Raw genomic sequence first — 13504 nt, forward strand, 5'->3', positions numbered from 1 at the left:
GCACCAAAGAAGTCAAACGTGGCAATTCTCCACCCGTCCACGTGCTGAAACCCTGGATGTGTTGTATCCCAGCATGCACCGGAGCCGAGGCAGGACAGGCAAATTAGTACTCTATCACAGGGCAATTGGCAGTACTGTCGCAATATCTAACCACAGGAAGCAACACCGGATTACTCGGTGTCGAGCGGCTGCGATAAGGCATTTCAATCATTAAATTGGGCCCGCCGTTCATTTACGCCGACGACTGCGTGGTGAGAGTACGAGAGGCCGACGAGCTTCGAGTAGAAAAAGACCCCAAAAAAAACGTTATAAAAGAGTTGTTCAAACGTTGTCACGGAAGGCGAACCGGACTCGTTACTGGAAGACAGCGGGGATAAAAAAGAAAAAAGAGGAGACGGGTTTCCCTTCAATATCCAAATAAAAGGAGTAAAAAAACAAAAATAAACATAACTGCCACTTTGTTGGTGCTTTTTTTTTTCCGTTAATTGTGCTGTAGTATATAAAAAGGAATAGAGAAAAGTTAAGATTCAGGCACGTTTCTCCATTGATAACACATTTTTGTAATTTTTTTTTTTTTTTAAATGCCACTTTTTCTTTTTTGTATTATATATATATATATATATATATATATCTATATATATATATATATATATATATATATATATATAAAAAGGCTGCCATTTAAATTTGGTTGATTTGTTTTATTTTTTTTATCTAATATTTGACAATGTTTTACAGTCAGAACAAGTTTTGACGAAGACTAAAACGGGCTTAAAAATGTTTTTTTTTTTTTTTTTTTTAAAAGACCGCACTGGTCAGACTGCAGTGGACGATCAAAGATGCATTTCACCACGGAGACATGTAGCTTAAATCTGGGTAAAACATTTGTGTTGCCTGTTGTTCCACAGTACAAGAGGAGGCACTGAGGTCAGATTATTTTTTTGCATTTTTCTTTCTTTTTTTTTTTTTTTTTAAAGCACTTTGATATCATTTTTTAAAATCATGCTTTGTGCCATAAGTGTGCGAGTACTGTTTAAGACAGGTTCTACCTTCATTGCTTCATTGCACATGATCGAATAGAGGAAAAAAAAAAAAAAAAGAAATCAGTAAACAGAGCTGATCTGAGAGTCAAGAGCTGGTCGAGCAGAATATTCAGTGTTATTATTTACAATTCAAGATCCACGCAGAGATTCTTTTTGTTTTATATTCCTTATAAGGCTGGTGGAAAAATGAATATGAGGAAAAAAAAAAAAAGAGCATCTGTAAGATTGTTAGTGCACTTTTTTTTTCTCTTGTTTTTATGATTTCAAATACAATAGATTTATAGCTAATTCATAAATTGTTTCTGACTATACAAAACAAATGGATTGATCAGAAAGCATTATTAGACTTCATATCTACACATTTCCTGAAAGCTCATCTTAGTTTTCTTTCATTATTATTATTATTATTATTATTTTTTTTTTTAAACAGTGTTCAATACTCAGTGCTGTTTTCTTTTTTTTCTTTTTTTTATCGTAGTGAGATTCTGGCTTCCTGGCTGAAACTGTGACACTTGTGCTTGGATGGATCCAGAGGTTCAGGAGGCCTTGGTGGCAAGTTTTGTGTCCAGCATGGTTTTCTTTTCTTTTTTTTTTTTTTTTTTTTTAAGTGAGAACCAGAGTGGCGGGGTGGTCGCCTCAGCAATCTGCCATATAACGTCCTGAAGACACAAGGGGTGCAGTTTGAGTTGTTGACGCAGTAGACGGATCAGTGTCAGGTGCACACAGAAGAACCGAGCTGCACTACGTACCTGTGGCAAACCTCTTCTTGTTGAGGGAGAGTCTGTACCCGCTCCCCTGCAGCTCCATATCCACTCCTGACAGGGTGCTCCCGTCGCTCATGAACTGCACCGCCATAGTGGAGGGGTTCGACGGACCACTTGACAGGTCGAACTTGGCCCTCAGAGACCCAGAGCCTGGAGGTCGGACGCAGACGGCTATTAATCGCTCGCCGGGAGACGATCCAGCTCTCACGGTAAGATTTGGAGAAAAACGTTCATAAAAAAAAAAAAAAAGACTTTTATGAGAATTAAAACCCTTACCTTCATTTTCTGATTTTTCTGAGATGTCAGTCAGCTTCCAAAGACACTTATTCTGCTCTGAATTCCTAAATTAAAAGAATGAAATAACACTTTAGGGTTAGTCTATTTCATTTAAAAAGAGAAAGCAACCACACAGGTCTCTTGTGCAGCTAATTACGACCCACGGTTTTAATATGAAACCCGGTTCAGACCAAACATTCAAGACCAAAACTGTTTTCGATTATTGCAGCAGTGTGAGCCTAAGACCATCTGACGGTGTCGCCTGCAAACTCAACTTGTAAAGTCACCAGTGGGCGGTTTTAGAACGAAAAGCACTTCACGTCTTTCAACAGCCAATCGGCTCGTAGCAAAGTCAGTTTTTGTCGTTTCATCACCACTAAAAGTGCAACTGTCGCAAGTCACTCACGATCACTGTCCTCATTCGTGCGTTGTGGCGCCACAAATTTATATCGGCCACAATAAAGCAGTTAAGGACAGAGCGTCGCCGAGGTGGAGACATAACTACTCGCAGTTTGTCTGCAACATTTTAAAAACCTGACAGTTTACACCGGAGCAACTAGACGAGACGGTTTCAAATCATCGCGTCACACATCTTTGGTGTGGGCCGACCTTTAAGCGACCTCGAGCGGTTGCATAAATAATGACAATCTGGTGTCTCGGAGAGGTGACTCAGTTCAGATGATGTGAATTTCATGAGTTGTTTTTTTTTTTCCACTCGTGTGGAGGGGGATGAAGGTCGGGCGGAGGGCTCGGTACGACAGCGGACTCGGGTGCAAGACTTCGAGAGATTTTTTTTTTTACTACATTTACTGTTGCCGTGACGATGAAGGTTGCATTACATTGAGGAAGCAGTGAGTTTAACGTACAATCATCTTTTCTCGAGCCAAGTCTTTTTTTTTTTTTTTTTATTGCCTAAACCCTAAGCGGGATCTCCAGTTTAGAAAAAAAACCCTGCTGCGGGTCGTATTCGAAGGTAGGAACCATCCACCTGCACGGTCGTACGGGGGTTGGAGGGGTTTGTTGCGAGAGCACCGCGTCTCACCATACGGAGTTGGGCAGCGACTGCACGCCGGTGACTCCGCCGTCCACGGGCACTAAGATCTGCAGGTTGGTGAGCGGGCCAGGCGTGTCCATGGACTCCGGGTTGTAGCGGTAGTCCACCCGCAGGTCCGTCGTGCTCGGCGTGCACTTCCAGTACACGGCCATGTTGAGGGGAGTGGAGTGGATCCCGTCAGACAGCACCTGAACACGTGGAAAGAGGTCCAAACTTAAAATTGAACCAAAGCTGCTTTGGAGTTTGAGCAGTGAAGTGACATCGCCAGTATATTTGGTAAAGTTATGGACAGCACACAACGGCATTTAAAGCTCCTGTTGCTTCCTGCATGCTCCGAAGCGGAAGCCCCGAACAAAGGCTAATTCTTCTCGTTTACAAAAACGCTGTCGGGTTAAGCTGACTTGGCGGATTCCTCGATTGTTTGTTTATTTTACGCCTCGATGAGCTTTCGCGAATATTTCAGCGTTTTCATTATATTTCCCAATCCGCTAAAACTCAAAGTTATTTGTTAAAAAGAAGCTTAAAAACGTGGTGCCTGATGACGTGCCGGCAGGACGGCTTTCAGTTTGTTTGTAAAGTTGTGTGCTAACTGGAGGGATGAGGCCTGATCCTTGATGACAGCGTGGCAAAACACACTGATCAATCCAATATATTTAACCCCTGCCTGCCCAAAGGCTGCCGCATTTCAAGGTTTGCAAGAGATACTATTAAGAACTATATACAAATGTACATGTGAAAATCATCCATAAATGATAAAACGTCTGATCGGATTTCCAATCTCAAACACTTTGGTTGATATTTTTTGAACATGTACAGTACTGACTGTTTAAATAATACAATCACTCATCATCGAGTACGTAGTGACGAGTCTTACTCGCCTTGACATGTGCGCACAGTCATGCAAACACACCACATAACAATTACAATGTGGATTTTCAAGTTTGCACAATACTACTTTTTTTGCATACAATATAAATAAACTACTACAACAATGCAAATAAGCCTATTTAAAGTTTAAAATCAAGCTTTTTTTAAAAATTCGTTTTAAAGGCGTCCCGAGACGTTTAGCTTTGTGTCCACATCAGGGGTCTCCAAATGTTTCAACTCCGAGAGCTACTTTGACAAAATTAAATTGTCCCTGTAACATTTATTCACATAGCTGAGCTCCACCCAAAGCGGCTGAGTAAACTTCTTTTATGTGAACAGTAACAAATAGACAAACAATAACACATATTTATATATATATATATATACTTAAATTACATGTTAACATGTTTTTATGTTCTTTCATATCTGTTTTTAATGTGAAACATTGCATGTACATTTCTTTGAACTGCATTTCTTGTGTGAAATGTTCTATACAAATAAAGTTTAATATTAATAGTGTTATAAATTGATACTCAACACACTCATACTCAACCAGCTACTGGTTGGAGACGCCTGCTCTACACACTGCAGGTGTGATAAAGGTTTAAACCAGGCTAACCACGGGACTTGAGAGTAGTAAATGTATTCCTATCTGGTACCAGAGAGATTGCGAGACTGTGTTTGCAGACACAGAAAACAGTGTTCAAACTACTGGAATATAATAAGAATGTTATCATGCAATGCTGTAAAGGACTGTAGGATGAGACTCCAACACAAAATAATGTGACAGTATTTCTCCTTAATGTTGGAACATGGGTATAAAAAGTACAATATTTCCCATTGAAAATGAATTATTTTCTGCGTATAAAACCTCCCTTTTCACTCCCCCGGCCTCATATTCACACTCCCCAACTGCTGCTTCCTCAGACTCGAGCACTTCGGGAAGTATGTTTAAAAAAAAAAAGAAGAAAAGAAAACATTCTTTCAACTATTCTATCTGGACGGTGCTCCGGGCTCGACGCCGGCTGACTGACTGACCTGGTATTTGAGGACGTCTACGTTATAGTAGGAAGCTGCCGGGTTCTGATCTGAGACTTTTCTGAGGTAGGACGTCAGCGCTTGCATGTTGAACCAGAAGTCCTTGGAGTTTGAGTCACTTTGGGAAGGATCACTGCATTAAAGACAAAAACAGTCAGAAAGACACACACACACACACACACACACACACACACACAAGGAATAATCAGAGGCTCAATTATTCATCGCTCCTCTTGGCTTTGTGTGTAAAGCTCCAATAGCTTGGAAAAAATGACCCTGTTATATCCAACCAGCTACTAAATCATGAATTCCATTTGATTCAATTAGTCCAGCCATGTGGTCTTGGGATAACTGAGGGGAACCAGAGCGAGAAACATAAAAAAAACAAAACAAAACAGACAAAGATGTCATTGTTCATTACTGTTTGAGAAAATCACAGTTTTAAAATAGAACAAAACTAATTTAGTGTCTTAGCTGCACTGTGCGTGAGATGAAATGTACGTTATTACTGCCTGAAGTTAAAAAGGTTGGAGATGCGTTAAAGTGCTGAATGAAGCAGCTGTTAGGTGAAGTTTTTTTTTTTTTTTTTTCTTTAGAAGAGACATGGGCTGTTAAGAACCTGGCTGTTAAAAAGTCTGCTGGAAAATACTTCCTTGACAACTTAATGATAGGTTTATGTCAGATTACTAATTGAATTTCCTCTCGCTGACGCAGACTACATTTCCTCCATTCTCGCCCGTATCGCTCTGGTCCAAATCCCCTCTTTTCTCTTAACCACGACTCTGACAAGTCGTCAACTCATCCGCTTCTGCTTTAGTTCCTCAGTTGCAATGAAATGACAGCCTGTTTTGTATTTGAGCTGTTTGGTGATGAGCTTTCCTGGACAGCTCACCTGTATAAGAGCTGTTGGTTGGGGAGGATCTGCTCCAGCCTGCTGGTGTTCTTCAGTTTGAAGGTGAGGACGGCGGGGGAGGGGTTAGTGGTGAACACCTTGATGATGCCCATCGGGAACGAAAACGTCATGTCGCCGGTGATCTTCACGATGCACCTGTGGAGTGCAGAAGGCGGAAGATTTACCACGTTGAATGGAAGCCTTTTTAAGACCTTTTTTTTTTAAGACCACATAGAATCAAATTTATTACGCGGTGTGAAAAAAAAGTTTCTAAGACTGTTCCTGTTGTGCACAAATGAAGCGCAGCACGGTGATGTGCACGGAGCAGGGGGAAGCTATAACCTTCATGAGTAAGTATTGCAAGTTACATCACTTGATCAACACCAGCACCTGAGTTACATGCATTTTTGTGACCACTGGCATATGTGTGTTTTTTGCAATTTCACCATAGACTTAAATCTTGAGCAGAGAGCGCATACAATTTTATGTCCAATTTTTGGGGAACAGAAAGAAGTTTCAGGTATGTCAAAAATTTTTTTTTTTTACATAACTCAGGTGCTGATGTTGATCAAGCAACTTAACTTGAAATACTTATTCGCAAAGGTTATAGCTTCCCCGCTGCTCCGTGTGCATCACAGTCCGAAAGGTTCATGGATAACCAGTAGTAACAATATGGTGAGGACTGATTTACGACATGACATTTTTGCCAATTACTTCCGAGTATTAGATCACAATATATATCGATCGGCACTTGCCAATCATAAGCTGAAGAGCATTGTAGCTACTATAGCTAACAGTAGTGACAGTGATGGATACAGCTCTGACGGTGTTGACTGGATCTTCACCAAAAAGGATTGCAAAGCATCCTCAAGTACAATCTACCGTCAAAGCAAGCCCACAATCATTTACAATAGCCATGGAAATCCTGAGCTGGTATTTATTTCCGACACATATAGAATTTCTTTGATTATTCCATGTCCAAAAAAGACCAGAAAACTTCCCAAAAACGCCCATCACAACTTCCAAGAACCCAAAGATCTGCTTCAATATAAACAAGATGGAAAATATATGAAATACGCTCGTTTGAGAAGCTGGAGCCAGAGAGTATTGCTTAATTGCAATTATTTCATTATTAAAAAACAAACCTACATTTGACACAATTTGTCTAATTATGAGTCATAATTTAACTGATTGCATGTGTAGTCCTGTTGTCTGGTTCAGTCATTCGCATTTACCTCCATGTGCTTGGTTCATCTCCACTTTTGCCAGTCTGTAATTATATATCTGTATACTTCGATAATCTCGTGTCGATCCAAGCTGCTGAACAACTTCACTGGTGAGAGGAGTCTATGTTCAGTCTGGGTCTGAGCCTATAGGTCTTGCTGGTCTTGGCCCACAGTGGGTCTCAACCTCGCACCGCGTCTCCGCTCGCTGCATTGCTTATGAAATGTTCCATTTGCTAATCCCTGCAAAAATAAGCCTTCTGCACAGCAGCAATTTAACAGCAGTTAACCAATAAAACGCTGTATGTTTTTTCTCTGCCCCGCGCTATAATCTGCGCCGTGTGCGTTATCCACTCTGAAAGAATGGTGTCAGACTAATGCAAAACATTCCACACAAGCAGAGCGAGCAGGGGAGATAACACGCTGCACGACGCCCGTCCGAAGGCCCGCCGAGTGCGGTTCGCTACAACGACCGCGTACGACTCATAACGTCATATGTTGTCGCAGTTCAACTACAAAATACAGACAGTAATGTGCATGCGTGCGGGTCCATGTCGGGGGGGCCCTTTGAGCAGCAGGAGGTCATGTGAGACTCACTTAGTGGGATCAGCTCCTTTGAAGTAAGCATTAACCGATTCTGTGAAGGCCACGGCAATGGGCAAAGCATCTTGGGATGCCAGAGTCACAGGGCTGGGGCCGCGAGACGTCCCTGAGAACGAGAGAGAGAGAAGAGTTTAGAGGCGCGTTGACTTGGCTGCGGATCAGACTCTCAACATCAGAATCAGGAGGGTTTGATCATGCAAAAGATGCATTTTATTATTGTATTTCATGAGGTCAGCCATTCAAAAGTCAGGAGTGTTGTTATTTCTCAATAAACAGAAATAAGGTCTTTGCGTTACGGCTGCTTTAGTTAAAACTGAGAACAACCTCAGACAGCAAAATAAGAATATTAAAAGTAAAACCAGTCAACTCATTCATCGCCTTATTGTTTTGACGAGCAAATCATCGTCATGTTAGGAGCTGAAAGTGAGAAACGGGCTGAAAATAAAGAGCACACAAAGACGGAGAACTGCAACCACTGCAAAAGCAAGATCTCCGGTCGTTCATCCATCCAGCCCGTTTCAACAGACTGCTGTTAGTCGGCGCTTTAAACACACAGAGGAGAGACCGAGCTTCAACCGTACCTGCTGGCGTCTCACACCGCTTCTCAAAGGTAGGCAGCTTCGCTATGAACACATCGTCCTCTTTACGCCAAAGTAAAAGGCATAAAAGAGGGAAAAGGAGGAGATACAGAAACCCAGAAAAAACAAACGTGAGGAGGGATTGATGTCACAGTTTCTAAACGTGTGATGATGATGATGATGATGATGACTTCAGGGGAGTTTATTTATGCAGTTTAGAGCAGAGGTGAAGATTTGTAAGCAGGGGGACGGGGGGTGGGTTGGTGGGGTGGGGTAAGGTAGGGTGGGGGGTGGAAACGAGTTCGGGAGACTCACTGAGAAGAAATAGAGGAGAGAGGGAGAGCAGCTCTGGCTCGGGGGAGGAGAGCGGCAGAGCGAAGGTGTGCTCGGCTCCTGCAGGGAGACGAGTGGAGGGAGGAGGAGGAGGAGGAAGAGGAGCGAAGAGAGAACGGCACACGGTGGTGCGGAGATAAAAGGTATGTGACAGGTCGGTGAGGAGGAGCTGAAGGGAAAAAAAGAAAAAAAAAAAAAGGAGGATGAAGTTGTTTAAACAGGCCTACCGACAGTGGGGGTGTTGCCGGCGCTGAGCGAGGCGTTCGAGGACAAAGAGGAGGAGCTCTCCGCGCGGGCGAGCGGCGCCGTCTGGGGAGGAGAAGGGCTGGCGTTCGAGGTTTTGGGCGGGCTGAAAGGCCGTACCTGAGTAAAGGGATGCTATTAGAAGGTACTTTGAACTGCAATAAAAGCCGTAGAGATATTCGAATGACTCACAATTTCATTGATTCCTGTGAGCTTTCCAGTGGGGAGTTTGGGTCTGGAGGAGGGCCGCGGCGGAGGCACCAGGGCTCCGGCTGCCAGAGGGGTCGTGGGTCGGTTCGGGACTGGCACTGCACGGAGACACACATGCAGGTTTTTGTTGTTGGTGACAGTTAAAGTGGAAATTAGGTACAAACATGCGTGTAAAACGCGTTAGAACTCATTCGTTGCTCCTCATGCATCAGGACTTCTCGTTTAAAAACCATAAAAGCAAAACATTAAATATGGAAAATCATGACAGGAAACAAGTAAAGCATGTTCCAAAATAAATTTCACAAGTAGAAACTCAAACACATTGCAAACCAGGCGGTCAGTTAAGGAAAATAAACAAACAAAAAACCAACAGAAAACATTCACAAACACAACTGTCAATTTCAAATACAAAATAAATGCACAAAAAAATAAGAAAAAAAAACCAAAATGTAAAAAAATAATACTCCAAACCTCAGGCATAAATCACGACTCTAACATCAGTATTAATGTTACCATTGAATATTTTGCTCGACGGGGCTGCAGGCGTCGCCCTATCTGTAATCCCAGAGAAGACCTCAGTGAAACAGGTTTTGCCGTCCTCTCTGCTACCAGCCGAGTCAGCAGACTCATCCGACAGGAGGCGGCTCGACCTGCCGCAGCCCGGCTGCGCCCTCTGGAGCTCCTTCGCCGACGACCCCGAGCCCTGACGGAGAGGCGGAGCGAAGTTATCGCTGAAGGCGATCCACTGGCTCTGGGACCAGGACACGGAGGAGAAGCCGTCGGCGCTCTTCGGAGGGCTGGAAGCGGTCGGGCTCTTGATGGGGTCGACCGGCTCGGCGGGCCGGGTGATGGGGGCGCTCTGGGCCCTCGCCGGTACGGGCTGGAGGGCCGGGAAAGGGTTTTCTGGTGAGTCCCAGGGAGAGGATGCGGACGAGGAGAAAGAGGAGACGTCTTTGGATTGCTGGCTCTCGGCCAGGGGAGGAGAGCGCTCCCGCTGCTGCACCGTCTCGGCTGGAGGAGGCGGCGTGATTGACAGGGAGGAGGTAAACACGACAAATGCAGAGCAGAGGGTAGAAGGTCAACTTTATCAGTCGCACATCTGGAGCAGCAGTGAAATTACTGGAGATCCCTGGAGCAGTTAAGAGCAAGTTCTCATCTCAAACTGTCTCGAATTTAAGATTTTATGGGAGAAATAGCCGATTTAAAATGATCAAATTAACACATTGTTATTGCTTTATTCATAAATTAAAAACAAAACTTGAATGTTAGACACATAATCCCATTCCAGTGTGGATTAGAAAGCAAATACTACTAGATATACTGGTTTCAAGTAGTGTGGCTGAACAACATTAATCAGATGTGGTTTGACAAAGTAATATAGAGGTGCCGCATTTAAGTAATTTCCTTATATAATCAACAGTGCTGCAATCACAATAGTCTTTTATTATCAATTCATCTGACGGTTATTCTTTTAAGTTTCATCTATGAAATGTCAAAGAAATGACTATATTAATTTAGCTTATCAAAACGGTTATTAATTAGTTACTTGTTGATCGACTTCTCAAAAAACTAGACGGGTTGATTGTAACACAATTTTGCTTGTCTCAGCAACCTCTGAAACCAAATGGATCCAAGCTTTAGGCGTCGTTTAACTCGGTTTTAGATCACCGGGCGATGCTCAAAACCTACATGCGTTGTGTTTCTTGCGTTTGTGCATTTACCGTTTGAAGCGAGAGGTGATCGGGGCTCTGCATGAAATATCTGACAACTTTCACGAGTTCCTTCTCCGGACACCATTTCTAGGTTTGTACATGGAGCCATAACACCTTATTAAAAAAGGTAACTGATCAGCATAAACATGAATTATTAAGTTATTGCGTAACTTCTTGGTCCCAAAAAGCATGTGACAGTTGAACCTCTTGAGACGATATACTGCATAATCTTGCAATTCAGCTTCTGTACAGGATCTCACCACTGCCATATTCTTTAAAAAATAGTTATGTTCTGATCATTATATTATGTTTGCTAGTTAAACTTGTGTCTAAATTTTTAAATAACCATCCAGCCTCCCAGTCGGTGGTCCCTCTGAGGGAACTGTAGTCATGAAGAATATGGTGCTTGTCATCGAGTTTTATGGTAATTTTACTGTATAATTTTTTTTCTTTTTGTTTTATTCTTTATGTATTTACCTGTTTATTCTTCAAAATGCAGTTGGTATATTTTAAATTGTTACACGATGTTCCTTTTCATTGTTCGTCTGTTAAACCTGTTTACAGTTAGCAGCTGATACAGCTAGTTCGTACTTAATTTTCTATAATCATATTTCTCTTCAAGAATCATTTTTGTATTGGCTGTAGCTCTCGGAAAGTTTAAAACTCACTCAAAGTCTGCGTAAGCACAGTTTTCGTGTTCAATCTTTACAGAAATATCATGCATATCTAAATGATATCAGCTTATTAGCAATAAATGTGCAAAGTGATGACCCTGATTTTAGAACCGCATACAGACGAACATCCTGATGATTAAACTATAAAGTCAAATGCATTTAAAGTAAAGAACACTCCAAGATGTACAAAACCATGAAGTATATACCATGCAAAACAGCGGGTTGATGGTTTGTCTCATGTTGTCCAAGTTTTCATTTTAAATTACTGCCACACACATTTTTACCTGATGCCTCTGGCAGAAAGACGTCAGAGTCATTCATCAGAAAAGATGGAGATGGAGGGATTGAAAAGAAGACAGATGCAAGGTCTGACAGGAACAGGTACAAAAAAATTAAATAAATCAAACAAACAATACATCAAGTCACTGAAACATAAAAAAATATATATATATATATATATATATGTCACTGTAATAAAACAAAAAGACAAGTTAATTAAACTGAAACGTGTGTAAAACTTCAAAATAAAATCAATGAACACAAAATCAACAGATTAAAACAACAAAAGAAAAATACATGTTTACATCTTAATCTTTTTAATACGTCTTAGACTTGCACAATGTGTCATGTGTGCATTTGGAGCTGGTAATGCTGCCACACTGTACACGGAGAGATTTAACAGGCTGAAAGCTGGGACTTAATTCCCATCAGCGTATCCTAATCAGGGCACTTTTTGATGCTCTTTTGACTTGTAAGCCGAGACCTCTGACAGTAACAAGACACTGTTTGACAACATACGTGCCAGTGGGCTTTATAGCCGACCCGCTGCCCTCAACTAGGTGCCAATTAACTGTGGATTACGCTTAACCTAGGCGATGGGTCAGTGCTAATGTCACTCTGTTTAAACACCGGTGTTGTGCACGTAAAGCCATGAGAAAACACTCGATCCACGTTACACGCATTAAAAACACAAATGTATCTTAGGGAAATGTACCTGTAGAGACTACAAGAAGTTGAACAGAAAACAAAAAGTACAAAAAGAACCAGAAATATTTTTTTAAATAAGAAGATAAGCACAGAAGAAAGAACTCTGACCTGTACATCGATTTACAAAAACAAAATGCAAACTGGGATTGAAAAAGGCCGGAGAAGTTGAATATATTGTTGACTTCAGGGGTCAATTCCTGAATCTGGGACTTCACTGAGAGGAAGAGCTTTCGAGTGGGTGGCTCAGAAAAAGAAAGAGGAGGGAAAAAGTGCAAAAAGTGCTTCGAGAGATGGTGAGAACAGGAAAAAGAGAAAAATGACAGACTCAACTCGGTAAATGAGTAAAAATTACATTACTTTTAACACCTTAAGGTAGAAATCCTTCAGATTTTCATGAAATCAGACAGAATTTTTTTTTTATACCATTTATGTTCTGTCTTTTTCTACTATAGCTGTTGAAATTACTTTTGGCACATTTTATTATTAAAATCATGAGAAGTTTGTTTTATTAATTCAATTGCTATTATGACTGCAAACAAGATGATTCCAAACAGGCCTGAAATCTTAAGGAATTATTGTTTTACTGTTCTTTTTTTGTTGATTTACACTGTATGATGCACGGGGATAAAGATGATGCTAAGCTTTAATTAGGCTTTCTGTGTTACCTGTCGATGATGACACAGAGGAGGAGGATCCTACTGTCGGGCTGAACGGGTCCAGAGACAGAAGGTCGTTGTTCGTCAGCCTGTCAGAGAAAAAAATTAAAAAAATCAAGCTTTATTGAATTTCAAGCTAAAAGAAGCTCAATTTGATATTGAGAGTAACATATGAACACAGACAAGAGGAAATTTATAAAGTTTAAATGCATTTATAATAACCGACACTGAGCAGATGATTTACAAAGAAAAGTTTTCATGTTTTATACTCACTCATATGATGTTGGCACTCTGGGTTTTCCTAGTTCATCACCTACAATAGGAGGAACACAAACAGGATATTCAGACCTT

General features: G+C 41.5%; 1 protein-coding gene across 8 annotated transcripts in view; it reads right to left on the reverse strand.

Moving 5' to 3' along the window:
* Positions 1-1087: 1087 nt before the first annotated feature.
* Positions 1088-13504, reverse strand: part of fcho2 (FCH and mu domain containing endocytic adaptor 2) — a 45350-nt gene continuing 32933 nt past the window's right edge. For 2 of the 8 annotated variants that reach the window (XM_069700815.1, XM_069700814.1), the window contains 15 exons: positions 13427-13466; positions 13163-13242; positions 11795-11878; positions 9638-10135; positions 9107-9222; positions 8899-9034; positions 8654-8731; positions 8342-8401; positions 7755-7866; positions 5935-6090; positions 5043-5175; positions 3126-3325; positions 2084-2148; positions 1793-1957; positions 1088-1702 (listed from right to left, as the gene is read on the reverse strand). In XM_069700815.1, the coding sequence (XP_069556916.1) occupies positions 1680-1702; positions 1793-1957; positions 2084-2148; positions 3126-3325; positions 5043-5175; positions 5935-6090; positions 7755-7866; positions 8342-8401; positions 8654-8731; positions 8899-9034; positions 9107-9222; positions 9638-10135; positions 11795-11878; positions 13163-13242; positions 13427-13466 (1946 nt within the window). In that variant the 3' untranslated portion in view covers positions 1088-1679. The remainder of the gene's footprint in view (positions 1703-1792; positions 1958-2083; positions 2149-3125; positions 3326-5042; positions 5176-5934; positions 6091-7754; positions 7867-8341; positions 8402-8653; positions 8732-8898; positions 9035-9106; positions 9223-9637; positions 10136-11794; positions 11879-13162; positions 13243-13426; positions 13467-13504) is intronic. The other 6 variants (XM_069700822.1, XM_069700821.1, XM_069700817.1 and 3 more) reach the window with 5 other exon arrangements.

This window comes from Brachyistius frenatus, unplaced genomic scaffold (assembly GCF_029030835.1).
Source record: "Brachyistius frenatus isolate BFR_SWC_R1_liver_20210118 unplaced genomic scaffold, ASM2903083v1 Contig_35, whole genome shotgun sequence".
NCBI classification, from domain to species: Eukaryota; Metazoa; Chordata; class Actinopteri; family Embiotocidae; genus Brachyistius; species Brachyistius frenatus.